Genomic DNA, 24,709 nt, shown 5'->3' on the forward strand with positions numbered 1-24,709 from the left:
ACAAACTCGTAATTGGATCGGCTTCTGTCTCATTCTCCGTATCATATGAAAGAATATAGGAGGTATGAACAAAGCATAGGGCTCCAAACGACTACTTCAATATACAGACATGCAGATTTGGGTGCAGAAACAGAGACAAGAAAGAGGGAGGTTCGCCGTTCTTGATCCCTGTAAACTATATTTAAGCAAATGCACACATATGATATGTATTCATACCACAATCATCGGAAGATATCGAGATAACCTCTTGTGTTTTGTTGAGATTTGCGTTGACAAAAAGGTATTATTACTCTTGTGAATTAAGTTGTATCTAATAGTAATTAATTCAAATTTTCACTTCCAATAAGCGAAAAGATAATAGGTAGTGATGACCCAAAAACCCTGTGGGACCCAATTGCTAATTGGTTGCCAGAAGGCCAAAACAAAAAAGAGTCATGCAGTGAGCCAATGTCCTTCAAAGAATCCAACTACATAAATGCCCCCTCCTTCCCCTCCATCCTTCATTTAGGACCACTCTTCGGCCTTTTCCCCCCTGATTTCTCTCATTCAGGCATATCACAAGCATCTTTCCATCAAAACATTTCTCTTTTAGACTAAGCATGGCCAGGCCACAACAGCGATATCGAGGAGTTCGCCAAAGGCATTGGGGCTCTTGGGTCTCCGAGATTCGCCACCCTTTACTGTAAGTTTACCTCACTATCAACTACATAAGTTCATAAACCTACGCATATGTTACACCCGACAAGTTTCGGTGCGTGCTGACTGAAACGTTTCCTTTGCGCAGGAAGACTAGGATTTGGCTGGGAACATTTGAGACGGCGGAAGACGCGGCACGAGCCTATGACGAAGCCGCAAGGCTAATGTGCGGTCCAAGAGCTAGGACCAACTTTCCGTATAACCCAAATGCACCCCAGTCGTCGTCCTCAAAACTTCTCTCAGCCACTTTGACAGCTAAACTGCATAGGTGCTACATGGCTTCACTCCAAATGACCAAATCATCACTACAGGAGCCACAAAAGGCAGCATTGCCGCCCGCTAACACATCCAGCTTCCCTGCTGGAAACCACTTTGAAATAGGTACCCGATCGCCCGATAAGACGCTTGTTGCTGAGCAAGAAACGGAGATCAATTGGGTGATCAAGAAAGTTAAAGTGGAAAACCAAAACCCCCAGCAGTTTAAGCCTCTCGAGGATGATCACATAGAGCAGATGATTCAAGAGTTGGTCCATTACGGGTCTATTGAACTTTGCTCTGTTGTACCACCTCAGGCTCTGTAACCTAGGCCAGGACATCTCAAATCTCCAATTCAGCCAATATCTCTTCACTGCCAACGAACTGTCTTGCTAATTTAACCCATTTTCTCCCCCCTTTTAGACCCTCTTTCTATGTTTTAGATCCTTGCTAGGTCCTAGAACTAGCTGTAAGTGACCCAATTGAAGATGCTACTGCTATTTGTACAGTCAATTGTGCTATAATGTACGACATTAGTCTATGCTTGATGTCTTTCATTTACGATCTGGCCATATTTTCGAAGTTGCAACGTGGATCTGTCGAGTCTCTAGCATGAGATGAATGAAATGGTAGCTTAAAAAAAGCTAGTATTTCCTTCAGGCCAGACCATTTAAAACTGAACAAAACCAAATGCAATATTTACTTCAGTTTCTAGTCTGTCTGAAGCTGATAAAGGAAAGAAGCCCTGAAGTGGCTTGTCACTGAAGTATTCTCAATAGATAGTTGGGATTGATAAGAGGAATAGTAGCACTTTTCTATGCAATCCGACGCTTTCAATCAATCCTCTTTGGTGATGAATGTTGGGTCAATATACAGCAGCACTCGTATTGTCAAAAAGAACCTGACAGAAGAAAATGCACTTTTTCTTTTTTCTCCATTTGTTCTTTCAATCGTCAGTAGATGAGTTAAGTAGTATGTGTGGAGCGCATTAGGTAGCAGAAGTCCACTAGATACTGGAGAAATGATCGAATCTTACAGACGAAGATTAATGCACTTGAAAAGTCCACTAGCAGAAGCCTGGCTCTCTCTCTCTCTCTCCTTTTTTTTTTTTTTTTGGGACAAGGTGTTAGTACAGGATTGAAGCTTCCACGAAACAGAGTAATAAATTGATATGGGAATATTAGTTTGTTTGCTTTGCTCTCGATCATTTTCATACACTATACATTATATTTATATTTTTTTTAATTATTAATTTTTTGTTTTATTCTTTTTAAACTAATTGAATTTTTTTTACTTATTATCCATACACCATATATTTAATAAGAAAAAAAAAAATATGGACTGTAATATACGAAAATGATGAATAGCATTTTTTTTAGTTTCGATATCTACTGAAAGCCGAAATTATAAAACTTGAATATCTACTAAATCAGGTAGACAAAGAACAGATGGGTATAAAAGATAATGGCTTAGAAAAGAGATATGTTTTAAAATCTACCAATAAAAAGAAAAAAGAAAAGCATGGGTATGTGGCCCGTCACTATATGGAACTATTAATATATGAAAAATTTTATACATTATATTACCATCTTATTTTTATCCTACTAAATATGATTTGACATATTTATTATTATTAAATGATTATTTATTATATATTTTTTTATCCTCTGATAATAAAATGGCATTGTCAACCAGAAAAGATATGTTTCCACTTACTACCGGCAGGTTGGCATGGTGTTTAGGAAATAAAGGACTCTTTTTGGCATTGTTGAAGTAAAACTACGAGAGGATTTTGGATCGATTTCAACGCAGGGGAAGACTTTTGGTTTGGGATCGCCGCTGTAAAGAAAAGGGCCGGACACTGAATGCGATTTTGAATGAAAGTTTGAATGCTTAATTTACTCCTCCCTTAACGGTGGAGCCGTGGAGGTGTGTTTCTAATGCTTTTGACATGCTACTTTGTGTATGTTTGTATTTCATGCGCTTACTAAAAGAAAAAGGGACAAAAAAGGTCTCTATCTCTCATATGGCATGCTCTCCTTCCGATCATTACTTTTTCCCCAAGAGATTATCTTATTTGTGGGTGTTAACTTATATCCAACGCTAGCTTCTCTTATAACCCCACATTTAATGATTTTGTGGGTGTGGGATTCATATTAATAAAAATAAATCAATCAATCAATTTCGGAACATCAACTTTTGTTAATTTCCAGGCATCACAATGAAAGAAAAGACTCGACAGATAATTAAAAGCAAATTGCTCATTTTCACAGTATCAATGTTGCGTTGTGTAGCTTTTGGAGATGCATGCAGTTACTTTTTCCCGTCGTTACCATTTTTTTTTTTTTTTTTTTTGTTGGATGCATTTGTTACAATTTCCTTTTTAAGGAAATTATTTAAATTGATTGAGGTTTTCAGAATATAATTCATTTTCTCATCATTTTTTTCATGTCATTTTCATATCCACGTCTGGATCTTATCAAGTTGAAGACAATTAAGTAGATATATAGGCTGTGCGTGTGGCTCCTCTACTACATTAATTGTAAGCTGCTTTGGTTGGACCCATTTTGGTTTGCGGAAGCTTATACCTGCGAGAAATTTGCAGTATCAAATAACATCACCTTTTCTTGCTTTGAAGGTGAAAATGTCTATTATAATGGGAAATATTTTAGACTGAGAATGAAAATTTCAGTCAAAACATTACTATTTATGAAAAACTTAATAAAATATCGTAAATGAAGCTCACCCTGTTCAATTGTAATATTGATGGGAATATTTTCGACATCAGACATTGAAAACCATATTATATATATGTGCGTGTATGGGCACGCGCATGTGTATAGCATTCATCACCTAATGCACATATAATGGCTGACTTAACTAGGTTTCCAACAACATGATTTCCTTGATCAAGTTCTTATTTTACGTTTGAAGGTTAAATTTAATTTCGTCCAAACGGTTATATTATTTAGTTCAACTTCTTCCGTCAGAAAAAAATACTAATCAAATGAAATATAAATCGTTTGAACTATAGTGGTTCTATTTTCAATTCAAAAAGGAAAAAAAAAAATGATTGGCATTTGAACAATTATATAAATCATTCGAAGGGTAAGTCGATTTTCCGCTTAAATTAGTAATTTTATCTCTCCATTTTTTCCTTCAACTGTAACTAATGTCCATTCAAACGTTTATTCCTTTCATAGTCAAATGTTTTATGTATCATTCGAACAAAAAAATTTATTAGGAAAGACATTTTTCATCCCTAAATAATAGATTTGAACGCAATATTTATTGTTCGAATGGTAAATAATTATCATCATATTTAGGGATAAAATTTGAATTTTGTCTCTAAAAATAATTGTTTGGGACGATTTTTATTTTGTTAAAAAAAAATTGTACCAAAAGATATTTTTGTTGTAGTGAAACTAGTTGGAGAGCTTTGTTTTAGTTATTGCATTGCATCTCATTTCAAACCTACCCAAATGATTTATTTCATACTTAAAACCTTGCAAATATTTTAGAAAATATATGTTTAATTTTTGTCTTTTGGCATCCCATCTTTGCCCATGAAAGTTCATGATTGTTCACCTGTTTGGGAATTGATTTTGTTCCCCACAACCATAAAAAAAAACTAAAGTAGTTTAGTCTCATTATTTTGTCTTACTTTTGATTCAGCAAAGGGTGTTTAAAATCATGGCATGTTATTGAGTTTACCATCATTGATAGTTTGACCCAGTGTGACATTGGGGACACATGAAATTTCACCTGGCCATCCTCTTCTCTCATCTAAACTGCAGGAAAGGAGCAAAGTTCTCAAATTACGGCCACAGGACCAGTTACGTTCAGAGAGAGAGAGAGAGAGAGACAGATTTTTCCTGAGATAGAGACAGCCGGCTGAATGCTTTACGGAATACTCTTGTTTCCTTCCTAGGAAAACTCTTGATCAAGCTAGCTAGTGAGGTTACTATTAGCTAGGAATGACAAAATGCATTTCAACCCAAATGCATGGACCGACCTTTTTTCTTAATTTGGGTGCATCCTGCGTTTAATTTCTATCTCAATCCTCTATTTTACAAGAACAACTCACCCGACCTTTGGTAATTTAGTAGGTTTATTTGTGGGGCGGGGGTGCTGTTTTTGGAGGCTGGGTTTATTTACTGGTGAATGAAGTGATAACTTGATAAGATAGTGAATTGGACATGTTTTGGCTCTTGGCTTATCATGATTGTTATTTTTTTCACTTTTGATTATGATAAAAAAAAGCAATACTTCTGTAGAGATGGAGTGTGGGGAACCCGAGATTAACAAAAATCATGTTCAACAAATTCATCACTATGGTTAATTGTTACAATTTATATATTCTCCCATCACTTTTTTCTTTTTTCTGTTTTTGTTTCTTTGTGTTTGTTTTCCTTATCGGTTCATACATTGGTTTTTTTTTCTCTAATGATTCTACTTCAATTGAATTCTTAAACTGATTCCCTCACCCAATAAGATATAGGGTAGAGCTACCAATTCCTAGCTAGGAAGACCATTGATTAATTAAGTGGATCAAATAAATGCACAGAAAAAATAGATGATTATAATAATTATTAAGTGATAGGATAACTATGGAATCTGCAAGATCTTTTTGTGGGCTATAAAGCCTGCACTTTTTTTTGTTTAGTGGTATAAGGTGAATTTGAACAAAATTAATAGTGATCGGATTTTGCCAACTTTAGGTGGTGAATTAGCAAAGAGTAATATTATTTTGTCCTCTTAATTTGTTCTCTTATTTTGATCGTTCATATATTTAAATTTTATTTTATTTACTGATTAAAAAAGTAACTATTAGTGTATTGATATATTTTTTTTATTTTTTAAAAATATTTAAAGATATTTAAAAAATAAGAAGTGAAAAAAATAAAAAGAGAAGATTTTGCCTAGGCGGACACTAGTGGGCGGCAGCCTATCATTACCCATTTAGCAATTATCTAGTGATGAACCTAGAATTGAACCTTTTTAAGGAAATGTTGTTTTGTATATATATAATTACATAGTAAAAGAACATCTCCCTTGATTTGCACTCCACAGTTAAAAACGAGATAACCTATAAGTCAAATGATAGATCTTCCTAAGAGAAAAAAGCGGTCAAAACCAATCATTGTGTATCCTATCGTGGTGTATGGAATCTGGAGAGAAAATGTTGTGAAAGTAAGTAAGAATCATATGGTCTCTACCTTTTTCATGAACAATTATTTATAAATGTTGCAATATATATTCTTCTTAGTGGTCGGGGGCTTAATTTACTATTTGTTTTAGATGCCTTTTGGATCAAAGGAGTGATGCAAAAATCCGAAAGGCAAAGAGCTTTGTTTGGGAGTGTGAAAGATAATGTCGTTGGTGGCCTACTCTCTGAAAAGCCAAATTACTTTCAACCTGATTTGAAACACCAAAATATCTTTTTATAATAATGTTCAGTGGAAGTGACATTTTTCGTGTTGGAAAATATAGACAAGACCTGAACCACATCATTTCTATCTCATTAGATTAGCTAGGTTACCATCCATGCTAGCTAATGTCTTTTTTTTTTTTTTTTTTAATTTGCACTACTCTCTTCACATGCGATTATCAACATCCACATGACCTTAACCACCCACCTTCATCTTATCAATGCTAAAGAGACAGAGCAAGGATGGGACCCACCCACATCCCCAGTCAAGGTACGTATTTGCTTTCAATTCATCGTCGAGACCAACACCCCTTGCCAAGATCAATAGAGCTAGCTACACTTATATAATTTTAGATGTTGAGGTTTAAGGTTTAGTCCTTTAATTAAGGATGTATAGATGAATTAAGTACTGTTAATTCGATCGTGGGGGAGGAATTAAGGTTCCAAATTTTGTAGAGCTGGACAAGTAGAAAGAACAACGTAGCCAGACGAGCAGGTCATCGGCATGCACAATGACATTCAGAAAACGACGAGAGAATGTTTAGATATATGACAGGCTTCAGTCGCATGCATCAACCTTTGTTTCGATGCTTTTTGTTAATTAATTCTGCAATTCTAGCAGTTACTAATCACAGCACTGTTGCATCACGTGCACTGTTAAGATATGGTCGAAACTGTAAGAATTGCGTAAGACAAAATTTGTTTTAAACTTACAATATTAATATTGTGGGGACTGGTGCACCTGGTCATGCGGGTGTTTAATACATGCCATCAGCCCAGAAATATAATATATATATATATATATATATATATATATATTCAGTCATAATTAAGCACAAAATTAGGTAACAAGAATGTGGTAGTCAGGGCATTGCTACGTACATTTCATGAACATGTGCGGACACGGTAATCCTGGTTTTTTTGGGTGTCTATTTATGCACCAAAGTCGAGCGTCAAAACAATAACAAAATATCTATTCACGAATCCTCTTATTGACGTACCAAATACTCCATGATTGGCTCACGGCTCGCCTCTTTTTTACCGTTAATTTTATGCAACTCTATCAACATCGTGTGGTCCTCGCACATCCTCTCTCTCTCTCTCTCTCTCTCTCTCTCTCTCTGATCGTTCAATCACTATTTAAATAACGGACCCATTTATGTTCGTTTTTAGGCCGAATCAGCAGCCGAAGGGACGATTTGATAACGTGTGGCCCAGCTGAACAACGTGGACACATTTTCGGGTCTAATGCTTTGGACTATTCGAACTTCTTTTACTGGCCCAAAACAAGGGATCCCCCTCCTCCAGCAGGCTAGTCCACAAAAAATTCAAAAGGATGTTACTATCACTAGCCCATTTAGCTATGGCCCAGATGTCCCAGTAAGGAGAAAAGTCTTATCCTGCTAAATATCTTTTTCACTTTTATATCACAATTAACGGTTGGTGGGCTTTGTTTGGTGGTGTGGTTGGCACGTCCGCATGATGGGATAAGACATGACCAAGATAATAAAACACAATTAATAAAATTTGACAAAGAGTGCGCATGGTGATATTTGCACGTGGTGGGGCTCCTTTCTTTTGTTTAGTTTTTAAGTTTAGAAATATAAGCCCAATCGTGATAAATATCTCCCTTTGCCATTTTACAAATTCGTAACGCTGGATATAGTGTTGGAGTGTTTAATTCTCGTGCTCATTTTTTTAAAAAAAGTAAAATTTAATATTTAAAAATAATTCTTTATATAGATATTAAATTTATCAATTTTTTTAAGAGAATATATAAATTTATAAATTTTAAAACTGTAAATATTATTTTTCTGATCTCAGACGTTTGACAAGGTCAATGGAGAGTTCCTTATTACAATTTTTTTTTATTTTTTTGAAATCGAGTTCCTTATTACTTGAAAGAGTCATAAAACTCCAAATTAGGACACAAGTACGACAACCCTATCTATTCACTGTTTCATGTAGGAAAAGTCTATGCCTATTAAATCAAGTTATTTACATGAAAAGTTATAACTCTATTTAATCACCATCCGATCATTGTTTAATTCATGAAAAGTTTATAAATATTAAATAAAATTAGAAAAAAAAAAGTTCTATTACTTACATGACATCAACTTGAGACCTCGTTTGTTTTCACAATCATTATCATCTTATCTTATTTTATTTAATTATTATAATTTTCACAAATTTTCATATAAAATAAAATAAATAATTCAATTTTTTCAAATCTCAAAACAAAATCAATATTTAAAAAATATATTCTAACAATATTTTATTCAACTTTTAACTTTTATCTCAACTCATTTAATCTTATCTGCGAAAGCAAATGAGGCTAATAGTAGCGAAAAAATCCAAAACAAAAATTCATTTCGTTTCACAATGGCAAGTGTGTAGTGAATTTTTGTAAGAATCATCTTTAGGCTAAGGCTACGTTTGAATGTTGAAGTGATCTCAATGATTTGAATTATTATGCGAATAATAATATTTTATGGATTCTATTAAGATATATTTGAATGTAAATAAATTGAGATAATGTTTGAATGTATAAAATATGTTAAGATACAACTTAGATGCCCTTTCATTATAAATTATTATTGAACAAATCATCATAACTATCTTGATAGATCCAACGGTACCCGTCCCATGTGCCAAATTGGGTTGGTAACGTAAACGTTGCGTTCGATAAATAGATTTCAAAGCTCTCTCACCCAAACAATTTAGAGGAAGGAGATGATGATGCAGCGGGAGCATAGAAAAATATAGTTGGACCGAGTCCGAGTCTCCGAGTCATACAGGTAGTCAATCTATTTCTTTATTATTATTATTATTATTATTATTATTATTATTTTCTTTGTCCATTTGCATTTACTTTGACTATTTGTCTTATGTACACGTATAACAAAGACTTTCAAACGTTTTACCCTTATCAACGCAGACAGTGGAAATGAAAAAGTTTACATTGTATACGATATCACCTCGAGACCATGAATTTGGATATATATATATATATATATATATTTTTTTTATAAAAAGGATTTCATTCCATTCATTAAGGAGGACATATAATTTTAACTTTAAATAACAAGTCAATTAAAAACGTTAATAGAATCTCAGTACATTATTGTGACTGACATGATCTAGTCTAGACAACTTATCTCTAAAGATCGAAGTCTAAGAGATAGCACAACTCTGTTTCCAACAGAATTCACAATATATATAGTTATCATAAGAAAGTTTTTAAATATTATGCGTGTTACACTTTTCTCTCAAAATTCAAGTATTAACATAAGAAAGTTTTTATACGAACATGATACTCTCTGTACTAACTACCTCCACCATAACATTTTATGCCAAATATTACAATTACCAAAACAGGACACTTAAAAAGTTATATTCTCAACCAATTTTTTCAAAATGGACAAATTACATGCGCATGTATATTAACAGTACTATATGTATTTATAATTTTATTTATATATTTATTTACAAAATTTATTTTATTAATTTTTTTTAAAATTTAAAATTTATATTTTTTAATATATTAATAATTGATACGTAAAAAAATAAATGTTTTATAAATTTTTTTTGAATACATTTAATATTTTTCATATTGATATTACTCCATCGGTCCATTCAAAAAATAATAATAAAACCGATACGGAGGCATGATGGTTGCGGGTATTTATTATGCAACCCATGAACTCAGATCAACAACTTTAATCTAGAATCGAAATTTCGTTTTGCCTTCGAGGAAATTTCACGAACATATAGTACATCCAATTATCACCCACTTGGCTGGGCCAAGCTAATTAGAAAGCTGAGAACAGTCAAATGTCGTACAAAAGTACATTTAATTTGCCAGACCAAACCAGTACTAACTCGTCTGCGGTCTCGCTCTCGCTCTCGCTCTCGCTCTCGCACGCATCCACCAGCTGGATAATTAAATTCGAAACCAAACACTCTCACATGCTGCATTGCAGCAGATATATACCAAATGAAGCAGATCGGCAGATAGGATAGTGCTGGCTAGCCTGCTAGCAATGATGTCCGTCTCTTGTATATTGGAAAGTATATTGATGACGACAAATTAATTAAAAGAAAAACAACTGGGGCATCGCTGCCTGTTCCTTTATCGACCATGTTATTCATGGCCTTCAACTCCTGTCATATATATATATATATATGTATGGATCATCGTATATTTGCTTCAAGCAGTATGGCGCAACAAATCTCGTACCAACATTCATATAATTTTTTTTAATTAAAAATAACATAAAAGAAAAAAAATTTTAAAAAGTAAGAAAATTTTTTATCTTACAAAAATTATTTTTATCTTTAATTCATAATATTTCATTAAACGGATGCCTCATATTTAATATCAATACATGGTTTGGTATATGAAATCACCTACAAAAAAGACTTTTTATATGAGGATATTCGCAATCAAAACTTGATTAAGAAATGCTTTTCCAATAAAGGTGGCCACCGTTTGAATTTGTTTATTTTTTATTTTTTTACTTAATTGTTAAGTAAGGATTTTGAAATGAATTTCTGATTTTTTTTAAATTATTTAATAAATTTAAAAAAATTGTTTAAAAATAAATAATAATAAAATGTAATTTTTTTTTTTTTTACTTATTCGGTAGCCTGCCTCCTCTGTAGCACCACTCAAACAGGCATTATTTGTTTTTTGTAATGAGATAAAATAAAAATTAAAAATTAAATAAAATATTATTAGAATCTAATTTTTTAATATAATTTTTATTTTGATATTTGAAAATTTTAAATTATTTATTATATTTTATATAAAAATTTTAAAAAAATTATACTGATCAGAAAAAATGAGCGTAAAAACAAATAAGGCTTACTCGTTCTTTAAGTACCGTCTAGGTCCAATCATCTTGTTTGCAACTTGCAGGGTGACAAGTTTCTAGTACGTACGGAATATTATCATACAATTTTCCTCGTCAATCAATTCATTTAATTAAACCCTTAGCGTTGGTCAATTAATGTAGTGTTTTTTCTTTTTTTTTTTTTTTGTAAAGAAAACGTCTATAAGGTAATACTTAGCATATATATATGAACCCTAATCATGAGTGTCCTTGTAAATCTGTAAAAATGGCACTCGCATTATTCCCTTGATAAGAAAATTAATTATTTACCTTTGTCCAGACATATTAAAACGATACTTGTCAATAATTTAATGATTATTAAATTTATGAATAATGTTAGATACAATTTAATAATTAGGTGTGCAAATCCCGCACACTATATTTAAAAAAAAGTGTGGTCCATCATTAAAAAAATAATTTTTTATGTAAATCTTAGATTTATATATTTTTTTCAAAATGAGTGGGCATGACTTGAACATCTTAAGATTGTAATTATTATTAAATAATACTATTGAGTTATCTGAAACTTACCGCTCAAACAACCATCTTAACGTGGTACCATCATATGATGTCACGTGACTTTTCAATTTGAATATATTATTTTTTATTTTTATTAAACTATATTGATGGTGCCGGACCATAAAACAGTTGTGATCAATATTATTTCTCAAAATTCATTAAGGAAAAAAAAATATACAGAAAAATTTTAGGTGGGTCAAAACATGGCATCGCCGGAGTGAAATAAAAGGAATTAGAATAAATAAATGTCATAATCGGTAATAAATAAACGCATTTTATTTGTGAAGTTAGTCCAGGGAAATTAAAGTAGTGACTATGACATGGAAGGAAGTGAACGGCATCGTATATTATACATTTATAATATGAACTTGTGGAGTAAGTCCAAATACGGTATAAAGTGAACAACGTGATAACTTGGCAGGAGAAGGAATATATCCTCCAAAAAAAAGAGACTGCTTTAGAAGCCTCTTTTATAGTAATTGACACGTTTTGAGACTTTGGCTTTTCCGAATATTTCTCATTCAAATTTCAAACAGGCCGAAACATGCTGCTTACAATTCAAACATTCGATGCTTATATTTTCCGTAGCTTGACTTTCTAATTTCCAATTTTTCATTTCAGAATATTGATAACAATGCGTCTATATCACGTCCATGCGCGCGCGCGCATGCATATATATAATCAATTAACAAATTGATAAAGAAAACCTAGCTTTATGTAATACATGAAATAGCTAGCTACCTAGCTTAATTCGTACCTATATATATAGAAGATAAATTATATTTATCTTTCCAAATCACATAATAACATGCGATTTGTTATTTTTATCTTTTTATATAAATATATATTTAAATAGAAGAATAAAAATGATCGATTACATATTGATGTATAATGCAATGATGATAAGTAAACTTTTTCTATACAAAAAGAAAAATGTTTTGCATTTGCTTAAGGTCATTGTTTGCAATTAAATATGTATCTGAGAATGGTTACAAGTAAAACTTAGTGCGCGCATGTGGCTTCACATGCATATGCATGGGACAGAGTAAGAAAATAAATAAATTAATATTCAATGTTTTAATTTAATTTTTCTTTATGTAGTCTACAATTCCAAAGTAGCTATCGACGCTTCCTATTAGAAGCTGGGGAAAAAAACGAAAATTCTACATGATATCTAATTAATAAATTACCGTACTCATCAACCTTAATATTTAGAATATTTTACATAATGCGCAGCTAATTGCTAGCGATGATATTTTCTTATAGAGAAATTTATACTTTGAATTAGGTCTCTTTTATTTTTACAAATTTTCTAAACTAGACTTATTTTATTTCATATAATTATTACAATTTTTAAAATCTCTATACAAAATAAAATAAATAATTTAATTTTTTTAAATCATAAAATAAAAAAAATATTTTAATAATTTTTATTTAATTTTTAATTTTAATTTCAACTCATTTTATTTTATTTATAAAAATAAATGAGGCCTTAATATTATTAGGGTGCGTGGGATTTTCTTAAAAAAAGATTATAAAGCCAGCCACGTACAGCAGATCAGGAGCTGGGGAATATGTTGGTGCAGTTCCAGTACAATATTTGTGAATCCAAGCAAGAAAGGAGTGATTTGGGGGCGGTGGTGGTGGGGGCCGGAGAGCAACGGGGCTGCTGCCTCCTGATTTTTATTTTTTCGTCGGTGGATTAATGCCTCCTGGTTGATTACTTTGACGAGGTAGCCCCCATATTGTTTGTCGACGCGCACACTCCCTCCCTCCCTCCCTCCCTCCCTTTCCAATCACTCCGGCCTCTATCATAATTACGTAATCAATTAAGAGATTTTCTTGAATTTTCTTTTTTCTGTGCAACTATATTATTAATAATATATATACATACCTTAAATTTCACCACGAGACATTTGACAATTCCTAATTTATTGAATGCAAACATTTTACTACTTAATTCCCATTCATCGATCTCTCATCTCCCTCCTCTCTTGTTCCTAGCAATCTATTTATAAAAAGATTAATATTATACAATATACTCTTATTTTATTTTGATCATATTAAATAATATACAATACATTTATAATTATTAAATAATAAAAAAGAATGTAATAAATAATTATTTAATAATAATAAATATGTCACATATAAAATAAAATAAAATAATAATATAATGTATAAAATTTTTTTTAAAAAAATATAAATATAGATAATATCTTTCCTTTTTTCGAGAAAAAGTCCTATCTTTTCTGCTCAAGATTACTATTGCTGTTATTAATTTGCTAGATCGGCTAAAGACTATTGTTTAGGTGGGAGAGGGAAAGTTCCCAGATATATAAATATATATATATATATATATATATATATATTTTTTTTTTTTTCCACTTTTCTCTCCGTATATAAAAACCACCATCCTCCATGCCTAGTGGTCACATACATAGTCACAGACAAATAAAACGAAACCCTAGCAAGAGAATACCTTGTTACGGTCCTTACAACAAAACCCAAAATATTTACAATGTCTCGCAACTCCTCCTCCTCCTCCTTCCCATCTTGCTTCTGCCCATCCACCACCTCCGATGACCATCACTCTCCACCACAACCACCGCCCATCTCCGGCAACCCCAACCTCACCACCGGCCTCTACCAAACCCACCTCGGCCTCTTCTCCCTCACCTGGTCTCGTTCCCTTCTCGGCAGCCACTCTCTCCACCTCGATCTCCTCCACCACCATCACCACCCATTTGACTCTCCTCCTTCTCTTCCTTCCCAATACTCCTTCCACCTCCACGTCAAACCGCTTATCTTCTGGAAAAAGCATGGATCCAAGAAGCTCAACTCCAACACCCAAATCTTTTGGGACCTGACCAAAGCCAAGTTCGGATCCGGACCCGAACCCTACTCCGGGTTCTACATCGCCGTTGTTTTTGACAATAAAATGACCCTCCTCGTTGGCGATTACACCAAAGAAGCCTACTCCAAAACGAAAGCCCAAAAGCCTAAAAGTTCCCAAGTTCTAGTCCTGAAAAGAGAACATGTCTTTGCCAACAAAATCTGCGCAACAAGAGCAAGATTTGGAGGCAGAATGAGGGAAATACAAATAGATTGCGGCTACAACGATGACACCAGACTCTGCTTCAGCGTGGATAATAAAAAGGTCTTGCAGATAAAGCGCCTAAAGTGGAAATTCAGGGGTAATGAGAGAATTGAAGTCGATGGGGTGCCCGTACAGATCTCGTGGGACGTGTATAACTGGTTGTTCGAGAAGGACAACGACGACGGGCGTGCTGTTTTCATGTTCAGGTTTGAAGAAGAACGAGAAGAAAAAGAGGAGGCGAACGGGATGTCTTTGTGGGGGCAACAGAGCTGGGGTTACGGGTTGAGTAGGGTGGAGTGGAGGAAGATGCGGAAGAGCTTGTCGTCGTCGTCGATATCCATGTCGTCGTCGGCGGGGTCATCTGGAGGAAGTTCTGTGATGGAGTGGGCCAGCGCGGAGGAGACTGAGTTGGGCGGCCCAACTGGTTTTTCATTGCTGGTTTATGCTTGGAAGAGGTGAAGATCATTGTGGAGATCATCGGGTATCCATTAAAGTTTAGTAATGTTAGTTGATTATTTGCTCTCACTAACCCATTTGTTCTTGGACCTAAAACAATAAAGTAGTAGCTGACGCTCAGATAATCTCATGATCTTGATTATTAATTTATACATACATAGCTAGATCTAACAACTTCGCCTATACAATCTGGGAAAATCATTTCTTTTTCCTACTTGCGCTGTGCTGAATTTTTTGGTGTAATTAATGTTGTCAAACAGATCATTGCTTAAGCCCAATATATTGAAGTACTTGATATAATGTTTCCCGTTGGGGTAGCTCATGTTCTTCTCATTTCAAATTATAATTATTCGTCACTTCTGTTAATTTTAGCTCCACATATGCAAACGTTGCATGTTTACGCTTCCCGTTTCTGATCCATAATCAAATAAATAAAAAGACAGATGTGGTAGAAGAAAAAGAAAAATAAAGAACAAGGCTATTCTCGAATCTTTACCTCGTATTTATCATTAATTAATGTTTCTTCTGGCGATCTGAGATGTTCGATCTCAATTGCAACAGTAGGCGTGTGAATTCTTGAAAGTTTCAGACCATAGGACAAGTTGCATGTGAGGTGGGTCTTTTTTCAAGAATCTTTTTTTCTTTTTCTTTTTTTATGCAATAATTATATGCGACCTTAAACCTACTCTAACCAATCTCAACCGCTACTTTGTTAACCACGTCTCGGATCAACAAAAGTAACTCTTTTTGGACGGTAAGCGTGGGCGCGCGATCACAAATCACAATCTGGAAAAACACAACGTATGTCTAAATACCTTATAGGAAACGGCACGAAAAGAGATGGGAAATGGCCCAAATTGGTGTGTAGTTGCAGACAGACAGACAGAAACTTATATATATTCGTGGTTGACCACATGGCACTGGTTTCGTCTGGCACCTTTGTCCGTGGAAAACTTGTCAGTCCCGTGAATCTATAGAATTTACCTACCTTTAGATCATGCATGAAACAGTACTGTACTTGTGACTTCCACTTTTAATTATATATAAGCCACATATTACGCGATCGATCGATCCACAAATCAAACCATCTTGTTAATTAGTTTATTATAGAAAGAACGGGATGGAATTCAAGTCAATCTCAACTAATTCATGAACTAGTGATTTCTATATTTATAATTTAAGTGATGCCGGACAGAATTGAGATAATTTTGGCAGCTGGTTCTAATAGATGATCAATATAGAGAAGGCAAAAAATTCATCTAAAATACAGAAAAATAACTTTAGAAATTATTGATTAATAGTAAAATCTGAAATTACTTTATAAAGTCCACAAGTCGGACTTTTTTTTTTTTTTGGATACATTAGGGAGGGGGTTTCAAATTTCATACCTCTATTTTGTAAGTTGGGGATTATGTCAATCATGCCACATGTCTTTGGCACAAGCCAGACTTAATAGCTTCAAAATTCGCAATTATGAATTTTTTTTCAAAAATGTAAAAATCTAAATTATTGTCTGATAAATAAATATATAAATAAACAAGAATCTTACCAAAAATTTGGCCAAAATCAAAATTAGAATAACTTCCAAAACTTGAAACCAAATATTTACTAACAATGTACAAATGATCATAAATATATGATTTAATGGAAAATAACTAATATTACCCTAATCCAAGGAAGATATTAAGTTTTGTCCTAGTTTAAAGAAGATATTAAGTTTTTCCTTACATATGTGTACATATTCATTTTTTTAAAATAGTAGTACTTCAATGCAATCAACATTAAATTTGGACCTAAATACCTCATATCAATTTGGGTTTGCACGATTATCACCAAGTTGGAGAGAATTCGTCCTTGAATTCTAAACTTTCTTGCATCGATCTTTTGAATGTTCACTTAGACCAATCTTTCTTTCCTTTTGTTTTATCGTCTCAATGATTATGGAAAAACTAAAATTGATTTGATCGGTTGGAAATAAAATAATATTGAGCATCTTATACTCCAAAATTAAGTTTCTTTCCTACATCTCAAATCTAAAAATATATTTTGCATATGAGAGTTTGATAAAAAAATCCTCAAGTCCAAGAAAATCAGCATAGTTAATTGCCTCAAAAGTTGTTTCATGATCATCAAATTTCAAGACTTCACCACCATTTTCTTTTTCCAAATTTTATATCTTTTCAATAAAAATAGTTACCCCATCCACAAGGCTATCTTCATCAGGATAGGTATTATAGATTGGTATAGAGTTTCGCCCTATGGAAGAAGGTTTATACTCAAACTTTTCTTCATCAGAGTAGTAAATCCACTCAATCTCATCCAATAAATCAATGAAACTTTCACCTTGAAAAGTACTAGTAAATTCTGGTAAATCAACTTTGAAACCGAGGTCCCCATGATGCACTTACCGACCACGATACTCCCAAAATAGAGACGATTGTGATACATGTTCTCAAAACTGGAATCGAAATCATGATATTCTATCTCTCGAACATGAATATCCTTTACTGTTAGACATCGGTTTAACTCTACAATCTGTCTCTGCAAATCCTCAATCATCACATCTTGAACGCTACGATCACAGTGCAATACTTCCTCGTTCGAAATATGCCCACGACGACAACGACCACGACCACCAACCATGGAAATTGATGAGATATAACTCCAGGAAAGATGCTTAAGCTCTGATGCCAATTGATCACGGACATAATTGAGATAATTCTGGCAGTTAGTTCCAACAGATGATCAACACCGAGAAGACAAGAGATTCGCCCAAAAAATAGAGAAAACAACTCTGAAAATTATTATTAATAGTAAAATTCAAAATTATTTTCTAAAACCCACAAATCGGACTTAAATAGCTGCAAAATTTGAAATTATGAAGATTTTTTCATAAATGTAAAAATCTAAATTATTATATAAGAAATAAATACGTAAATAAACAAGAATCCTACCAAAAGTTTGGTTAAAATCAAAATCAGAATTACTTCCAAAACTTGAAACTAAATATTTAACAAGGCACAAATGATCATAAATATATGATTTGATGGAAAATAGCTAATATTAACCTAGTCCAAGAAAGATATTAACTTTGTCCTTCATACAAATTCATTTTCTTAAGGTATTAGTACTTCACTACAATCAATCAACGTAGAATCTAGACCTAAATACCTATATCAATTTGATGAAGGATATTGTCGCTAAATCTGGTCTAAAAAATGGGTAGACTAGACATATACATAGTAACGTACGTATAGGTGCATGCATAAATTAGTTAAGGGTAGTGATAGAGTTACTATTCTATTACTACCCATTTACTACTTACATGTATTTGAAAATTTTTTTATTATTTTCTTTTAAGTATTTTTTTAACATCTTTAATCATTAATAAAAAATTAAAAAAATATATAATTATATTAATAGTCAATTCCCTACTCATTACGTAAAATAAAAAAATTTTAAAAAAATTAAATATTAAAAAAATTATAAATGAATAATAGAAGGATACCAACCCTATCATTTTCCATTAGTTAATAGTCATATATGTCCAAATTTATTGTAAAAAAAAACTCACATGCAAGTAGCTGAGTTTGTTCAAGTGCTTTAGGGTAGGTTTGCATCTTTTAAGCACATTATAAAATGATTACGTAATAATCAGATACTATTTGTCATGGTTGTGGGTTGACCAAGTCCCACAAGTTGCTAATTACAGGTAAATCTGCTTGTCGACCAGAAATTAGCCTAAAGTATATAGCCAGCGGAAATATCTAAACTTGTCTTAATATGTCGGTGCAACGCATTCAGCGACCTTCTTTGCTTTTGCTCTGTCTCATCACGATCTGCTGGTCCGAGTAATTGTCTGAGTTTGAAGTAGAACAAGGGTGTTTTTTTTTTTTTTTTCTCTCTCTCTTGATATTTCTTTCTGGCCATACGGTGCGATATTCTTCTCCTACCATTTCGAACATCCTTAATAGCTACAATAATTGTCATGCGTTTTCCAAGTTATTATTGACCATTACAAGACTACAAGATCGCATGTGGAGCAGTCTATTTCTTAGTGATCTCTAATTAATTAGTGGCCTCGCTTGTATGATAAACAAATACGTAGTATCACAATTTCCAATCTAAATGGCTTGACTATGCCTTGGATCAATCGGAGCTACTTCATTAAAGGATTAGTTTAATCATTAAATATGTCTAAAACGAGAAAAAAAAAATCCACTTGCCTGACGGTTACGGCAATAAAATTAGATAATTATAAGGGAAATTGACCAAATGGGTTTTAAAATGGAGTTGCCTGAAAAAAAGGTGTTGGAAAAGGGGCTGTTCAGAATAATTAAAAAAAAAAAAAAGGAAAAAAAATGGACCATATGAGTCATAGACTCATACGACCAAGTCTCCGGCCACATGCCTTGTCTTTTTGTGCAGCTAGCTGTTGTTTGTAGTGGGGCTCGTGAACGTACCTTCGGTAGCTTCTGCCCAAAAATCAGCAAAAGAAAGTCGATCCAAAAAATGCCTTGTTCGTAATAATTCCTTTATCAAATTGTTATATATGTAGGCAGGCAAGAGCTAATGTCAATACATCGATTGAAGAAAGAAATTAATTAAGAGATTTTAATCCAAATCGATCAATTTAAGCTTTACACGATCATATCAAACTTGAATATACAACTTGTTATTAAAAATATATATACAGACACAACTTGTTAATGTCTGAGCATGTGAAGCATGCCAAAGCCAAACAAACTGGCCGATCGATCGAGGACATAACATAAATTTATAAGGATGTAAGTTACCTTAGTACATACAAAAAAAAAAAAAAAACTTTTACAAACTCTATCCTTTTTTGGGGGGATGGCCCCGCTGATCAGCTCCTGTGAAAATCAATCAAATAACCATCTCTCTACTAAATATTAATTTTCTCTAGCTAGCTGGTGAAGACCGGAGCTACTTTGAGAAAGAGTTAGATCCTCAAGTAACCACTGGTCCTGAGGAGCTCCAATCGATCATGTGTATAATATTTATAATCGATATCGCTCAATTAAGTTCCCGAGTAATGCTAGATCTACGCTTTCTTCTTCTTAATGCATGCAAGACGACTTTGTGATCGATGTTGAATGAGTCAAGTAATTTACCTCGTTGAGGATCGAACAACCGGTAAGATTCCGAGAACAGGGTTACGTGCGGATCATAATCTGTTACTCTGCGGATATTTATGACTACAACTAGGTAAGCCTAGCTTTTCTTTTTCTTTACCTTAAAAGCAATCACCTGGTACTTTACATGAGACTGGTACTTTACATGATCGATGTTACTATATTATAAATATATAAGAAAAAGCAGTCAATCACGCATGCATGCATGGTACTTTATTTTTAAGGCCGGATTTTAACCTAATATACAGCGAGCAGCAATATAATAACTAGAGGCCCCATGACTTTTATAGGCCAGGGATCGTCGCCTCTTCTTAATTTGTACCAGTCTTCTTTATAACCATGTCAAATTTCTCCACAGACGAAAGGGTAAATGGTTGCAACGCTTTAGAAAAAGAAAAAGAAGTCAATCGGAGTCCACTCTATCATAGCTTCCACAGATATAGCTTCTTAAGTTTTCAGGGACAGGGTATGCGGTATGCTTTCTCCAACCGAAAACTATGAAGTTCTGCTAACAAGCGTCGTACGAACTATATATTACTCATAAGGAAAGAGATGGGCTGATTTGGAGGACCAACATCAAGGCCCACGTAAACAAGTCATGGGATGCAAGTGATTCCAGCCCACTCTACACTGCCTCGTTCTTCAACCCTTTTGTTCCAACATTTTTCAGTCTCAACAGATACATACAAGTATTCTCTATTTCGTCTTTGGAACTCCCTAAGCAAAGAGAATCGTAAGATTTAGTACATAACTACAAGTGAAGAAAAAGACTAAAGATTTTAAATATATTACACATTTTCCATTAAAGCAAAGTAGAGGATTTGACAGAGCTGCAATATCTCTGAGAAGCCATTTCCCTAACCATAAAATAAGCTCTGTACAATTAATTTACAAGACAGGAACTTGCTATTTTGGCCCGTCTTTTTTTGTTGGATTCTACAGAACGCTAGAAGTATCAAACAAGGACGCCATCAAAGTTTTATAGTCAAGGTCAGGGTAGAAGATGAATGAATCAAAGAGGAAGATGGAGGGAGACAACGGCTTTGTCTAGCACTTTTGATTGCAGCAAGAGGTGGAGGATTTGCAAAAGATGCAAACCTACTTGAATGGCTCCTCAATTTCTTCTTCTCTCCTTCGTAAACCCTAACTCCGGAACTAAATTGCCCAAATTTCCCTTCACTGACACCTGCTGGAAGGACACAGTTGCAGAAAGAACCTGTAATTCATTAAAAAAAAAAGGGATCATTACAATATCATGCCACATCTGATCTTTGATCAGGCTTCCTAATCCCTAATATCTATCAGTGGAAAATAGCTGTGCTGATTAACTCGGGGAAACAAATTTGAGAGCAACAACTCAAATTGTGATGTCGGAGAGCAAAATATAGCATGAATATGCAATGGAAGATAAGGAGAGTAACAAGAATATGCACAGTAGAGTTTATCATGATATGTATTAGCAAAGGAAGTCGAATTTTTGGTTGGTCAATGTAAAGAGGAAAGAAGTTGTATTTATGAATTTGAAGGTGTTTGATGGTTCCAGCAGCAGTGTTGCTTGCAGAGGTAGCATTCTAAGAGTTGTGTCTATGAATTTGTGGCGGCATTTGAAAGCGTGCGACAAGAGATGTGTTGCGTCAACACTAATGGCAGCAGGTGCATGGTGTAGTGGGGTGAAGGTGTCAATCTCGTTGAAAAATGAGGTTGTAGTTTGGGATGGCAGTTGAGGATTTTGAAAGCCTCGTGACGAAAAGGAGAACAGAGAGATTGGCAGGTACTGTGGTTTCCGCTCTTTAGGATATACAATGTTTTTCACTTTTTTTTTCTTTTTCATATTTTCTGTTTTACAATTCTGGTTTTCTGCCATGTTTCATGTTTGTTCCAACTTCCAAACACCAAGCGCTCATCTTTTGGCATCTTTGTCAACGGAAAACCTATATTGTTAAAGGTCTTGGTTTTCTTTAATTTTAAAAAATTTTCTCAACAAGCAATCTAATAATTCAGGCATAGAAACAGAAACAGAAACAGAGAAAAGACAAGAATACAACGTTATGGTCAATCTCTTACCAAGTCTAGCGAGTCTGTTGACCCAACTAGGAATGGCTTTCCCTGTCAACCTGATACAAACGTCGTGGCAGAAGTGATTGCAGTTCTTCGTGATAAGATGGTAAGCGTTTCCACGGTACTCTTCAGCTAATTTCTCCATGAAGGCCCGGACTTCTTTGGGACCTAGATCAGTTCTTCCAATCAATATCGATTTCCTGAATGTGAAACCAGGACAATGCTTTGCTTCAACTTCAAAAATTCCTGACGTTGCATGCTCATGTGCTCCAAACCCGTATTCAACATCATGAACTGTATCGGATTAGACAGCAAAATAAAGTTTTATCATACAGATCCAGAACCATCAATCAAGTAAAAATCCAGAAGTGATAAGAAATGTAACGGAGTTAACAAATAAGCATATCTACTACAGAACCTTATACCCAATTTGCCATCTATTTGAATGCCGAGAAAATTAACCTAAGAAAAGTTCAGCATAAAATGTTCTTGTTTGCTATAACAACAAGAAACTCAAACCGGCACAATTAAGCCACATAGATAAATTAATTTTAGTAGATTGAATTTTTTTGTTTTTCTCACGTCCCGAACAAAGAAACATAAAAACATTCAACAACGCTTCTCCTCGTGGTAAACCACTCCTTTCCCAAATCCTAAATACTATACTTAGTCTAAATAAGAAAAAGGGATATACCATAATAAAAAATCTCCACGATAAATTCACCAATTCTAAGAAACAATTTGAACAAGTCGAGTTTTCTCAGCAGGCAGATTCAGCACAAAACCCGACCACAGATTTGAACTTGAACACAAAACGAGAAATGAAACAATTGGCATCTAATGACAGCCCCAAGTTGAATTAGCCGGTAAAGACCCAACTTTTATTTTCTTTCATTCATTTTCCTCCACTTCCATATCACCCACACAGACCCCAAACCATCAAAATGGTTAAAAAGATGAATAAATGAATACAACCTCCACATTAAAAGAATATAAGCAAATAAATGGCCCATCTAATTAAAATAAAATCAAACCTTGCACGCCAGAATGGTACACCCCAAGGCCGACCCAGTACGCGTACCCATTAATCGGCGTCAGATCGTACACGTTAAGATAGACCGGCACTGCTCCGTTCTTCTTCTTCTTCGTCTTCGCCAGCGATACCGTTCTACACAACATTGTTCACCCAGAAGCTGTCGCCACCGGAATCTCAAAGAAACCGGCGACGAGAAACAGAATTCCGCGGACTTGGAGGGAAGATTAGGAATTTAGAGATTCGTCTTCGCGAATTCTTGGTGAACTTTTTTACTATTTTGTATTTTTGTTGGAAGAAGAATCTTCGAACTTGGGCTGTTCTGCGGCCGGAAGTGTCTATTGCCCTCGTGCTATGTGTCCCTGTTTTATACACAAGTAAATACCTGTTTTATTGTACATGAGTAAATGCCTCGAGCATTAATTTGGAACTCATCGGGGCCCCATATCATATTTTTTGTTCAAACCTTTTATTCCCAGAAGCATTAATCAAATTGAATGGTATGTTACAATTTCGTTATAGATTGACGTGACATCTCATGTCCGAGATAATGTTAGTTCCACCATCAGTTTTCTGAGTTCATTGTCCACATTGAAGTGCAGTTGATGCAAATTTCAATGACCTGCCTCGAGCAACGGAAGGGTTGTTTATTAATTTGGTCATACAGCATTTTGGTTCACTTAATAATAATAATAATAATAATAATAAACGACTTTATCAAAAAACTAAAAAGTAAGCAATCCGCTAAAGTAAGGCATGAAGTAATGTCTAAGGTTTTGTTACTTAAATAACAATTAAATATTAAAATATGTATATAATTGGTTTGAGTGGTTTGATCAAATTAGAGGGATTTGTGACGGGAAGATTGGAACAAAATAACTTTATTTTATTTCTTTTAATTTTGATATTAATATTTTAATTAGTGCAGGAAGAATAAGAAGGGGCTGCGCTGACAGATGCCAGATCAGATGGGTGCAATGTCAGGCATAGTTTGGATAGTCTTTTATCTCGTCTCATATCTCATTTTATTTCATCTTAATATCTAAATATTATAAATATAAATACTTTTTTATTTTTATTTTTTATTTTTTTATCTAATCATTATCTAAT

The 24,709-nt window shown here is 33.9% G+C and overlaps 3 protein-coding genes across 3 annotated transcripts; 2 read left to right on the forward strand and 1 right to left on the reverse strand.

Moving 5' to 3' along the window:
- The first annotated feature begins 496 nt into the window (after positions 1-496).
- Positions 497-1,492, forward strand: LOC121259376 (ethylene-responsive transcription factor ERF003-like). The gene is made up of 2 exons (XM_041160940.1): positions 497-682; positions 785-1,492. Exons 1-2 carry the CDS (start codon positions 600-602, stop codon positions 1,275-1,277), a joined length of 576 nt encoding a protein of 191 aa, XP_041016874.1. The 5' UTR covers positions 497-599; the 3' UTR covers positions 1,278-1,492.
- Positions 1,493-14,173: 12,681 nt separating this feature from the next.
- LOC121259377 lies at positions 14,174-15,669 on the forward strand. Its single transcript, XM_041160941.1, has one exon. The coding sequence runs from the start codon at positions 14,318-14,320 to the stop codon at positions 15,353-15,355; it is 1,038 nt and encodes a 345-aa protein (XP_041016875.1). The 5' UTR covers positions 14,174-14,317; the 3' UTR covers positions 15,356-15,669.
- Positions 15,670-21,285: 5,616 nt separating this feature from the next.
- LOC121259378 (deSI-like protein At4g17486) lies at positions 21,286-24,008 on the reverse strand. Its single transcript, XM_041160942.1, has 3 exons — positions 23,601-24,008; positions 22,573-22,860; positions 21,286-21,724 (listed from the first exon to the last, which is right to left on the reverse strand). Exons 1-3 carry the CDS (start codon positions 23,743-23,745, stop codon positions 21,480-21,482), a joined length of 678 nt encoding a protein of 225 aa, XP_041016876.1. The 5' UTR covers positions 23,746-24,008; the 3' UTR covers positions 21,286-21,479.
- Between the last annotated feature and the right edge of the window lie 701 nt (positions 24,009-24,709).

The sequence above is a fragment of the Juglans microcarpa x Juglans regia genome, chromosome 4D (assembly GCF_004785595.1).
Source record: "Juglans microcarpa x Juglans regia isolate MS1-56 chromosome 4D, Jm3101_v1.0, whole genome shotgun sequence".
In the NCBI taxonomy this organism is placed as follows: Eukaryota; Viridiplantae; Streptophyta; class Magnoliopsida; order Fagales; family Juglandaceae; genus Juglans; species Juglans microcarpa x Juglans regia.

Excerpts from the sequence above, each read along its gene's own strand:
- LOC121259376 (XM_041160940.1), top strand. The coding sequence starts at position 600 with ATGGCCAGGCCACAACAGCGATATCGAGGAGTTCGCCAAAGGCATTGG. Across the intron at positions 683-784 it reads GAGATTCGCCACCCTTTACT|GAAGACTAGGATTTGGCTGG; the intron begins GTAAGTTTACCT and ends TCCTTTGCGCAG.
- LOC121259377 (XM_041160941.1), top strand. The coding sequence starts at position 14,318 with ATGTCTCGCAACTCCTCCTCCTCCTCCTTCCCATCTTGCTTCTGCCCA.
- LOC121259378 (XM_041160942.1), bottom strand. The coding sequence starts at position 23,745 with ATGTTGTGTAGAACGGTATCGCTGGCGAAGACGAAGAAGAAGAAGAAC. Across the intron at positions 22,861-23,600 it reads GTACCATTCTGGCGTGCAAG|TTCATGATGTTGAATACGGG; the intron begins GTTTGATTTTAT and ends AATCCGATACAG. Across the intron at positions 21,725-22,572 it reads CAACAGACTCGCTAGACTTG|GTTCTTTCTGCAACTGTGTC; the intron begins GTAAGAGATTGA and ends AATGAATTACAG.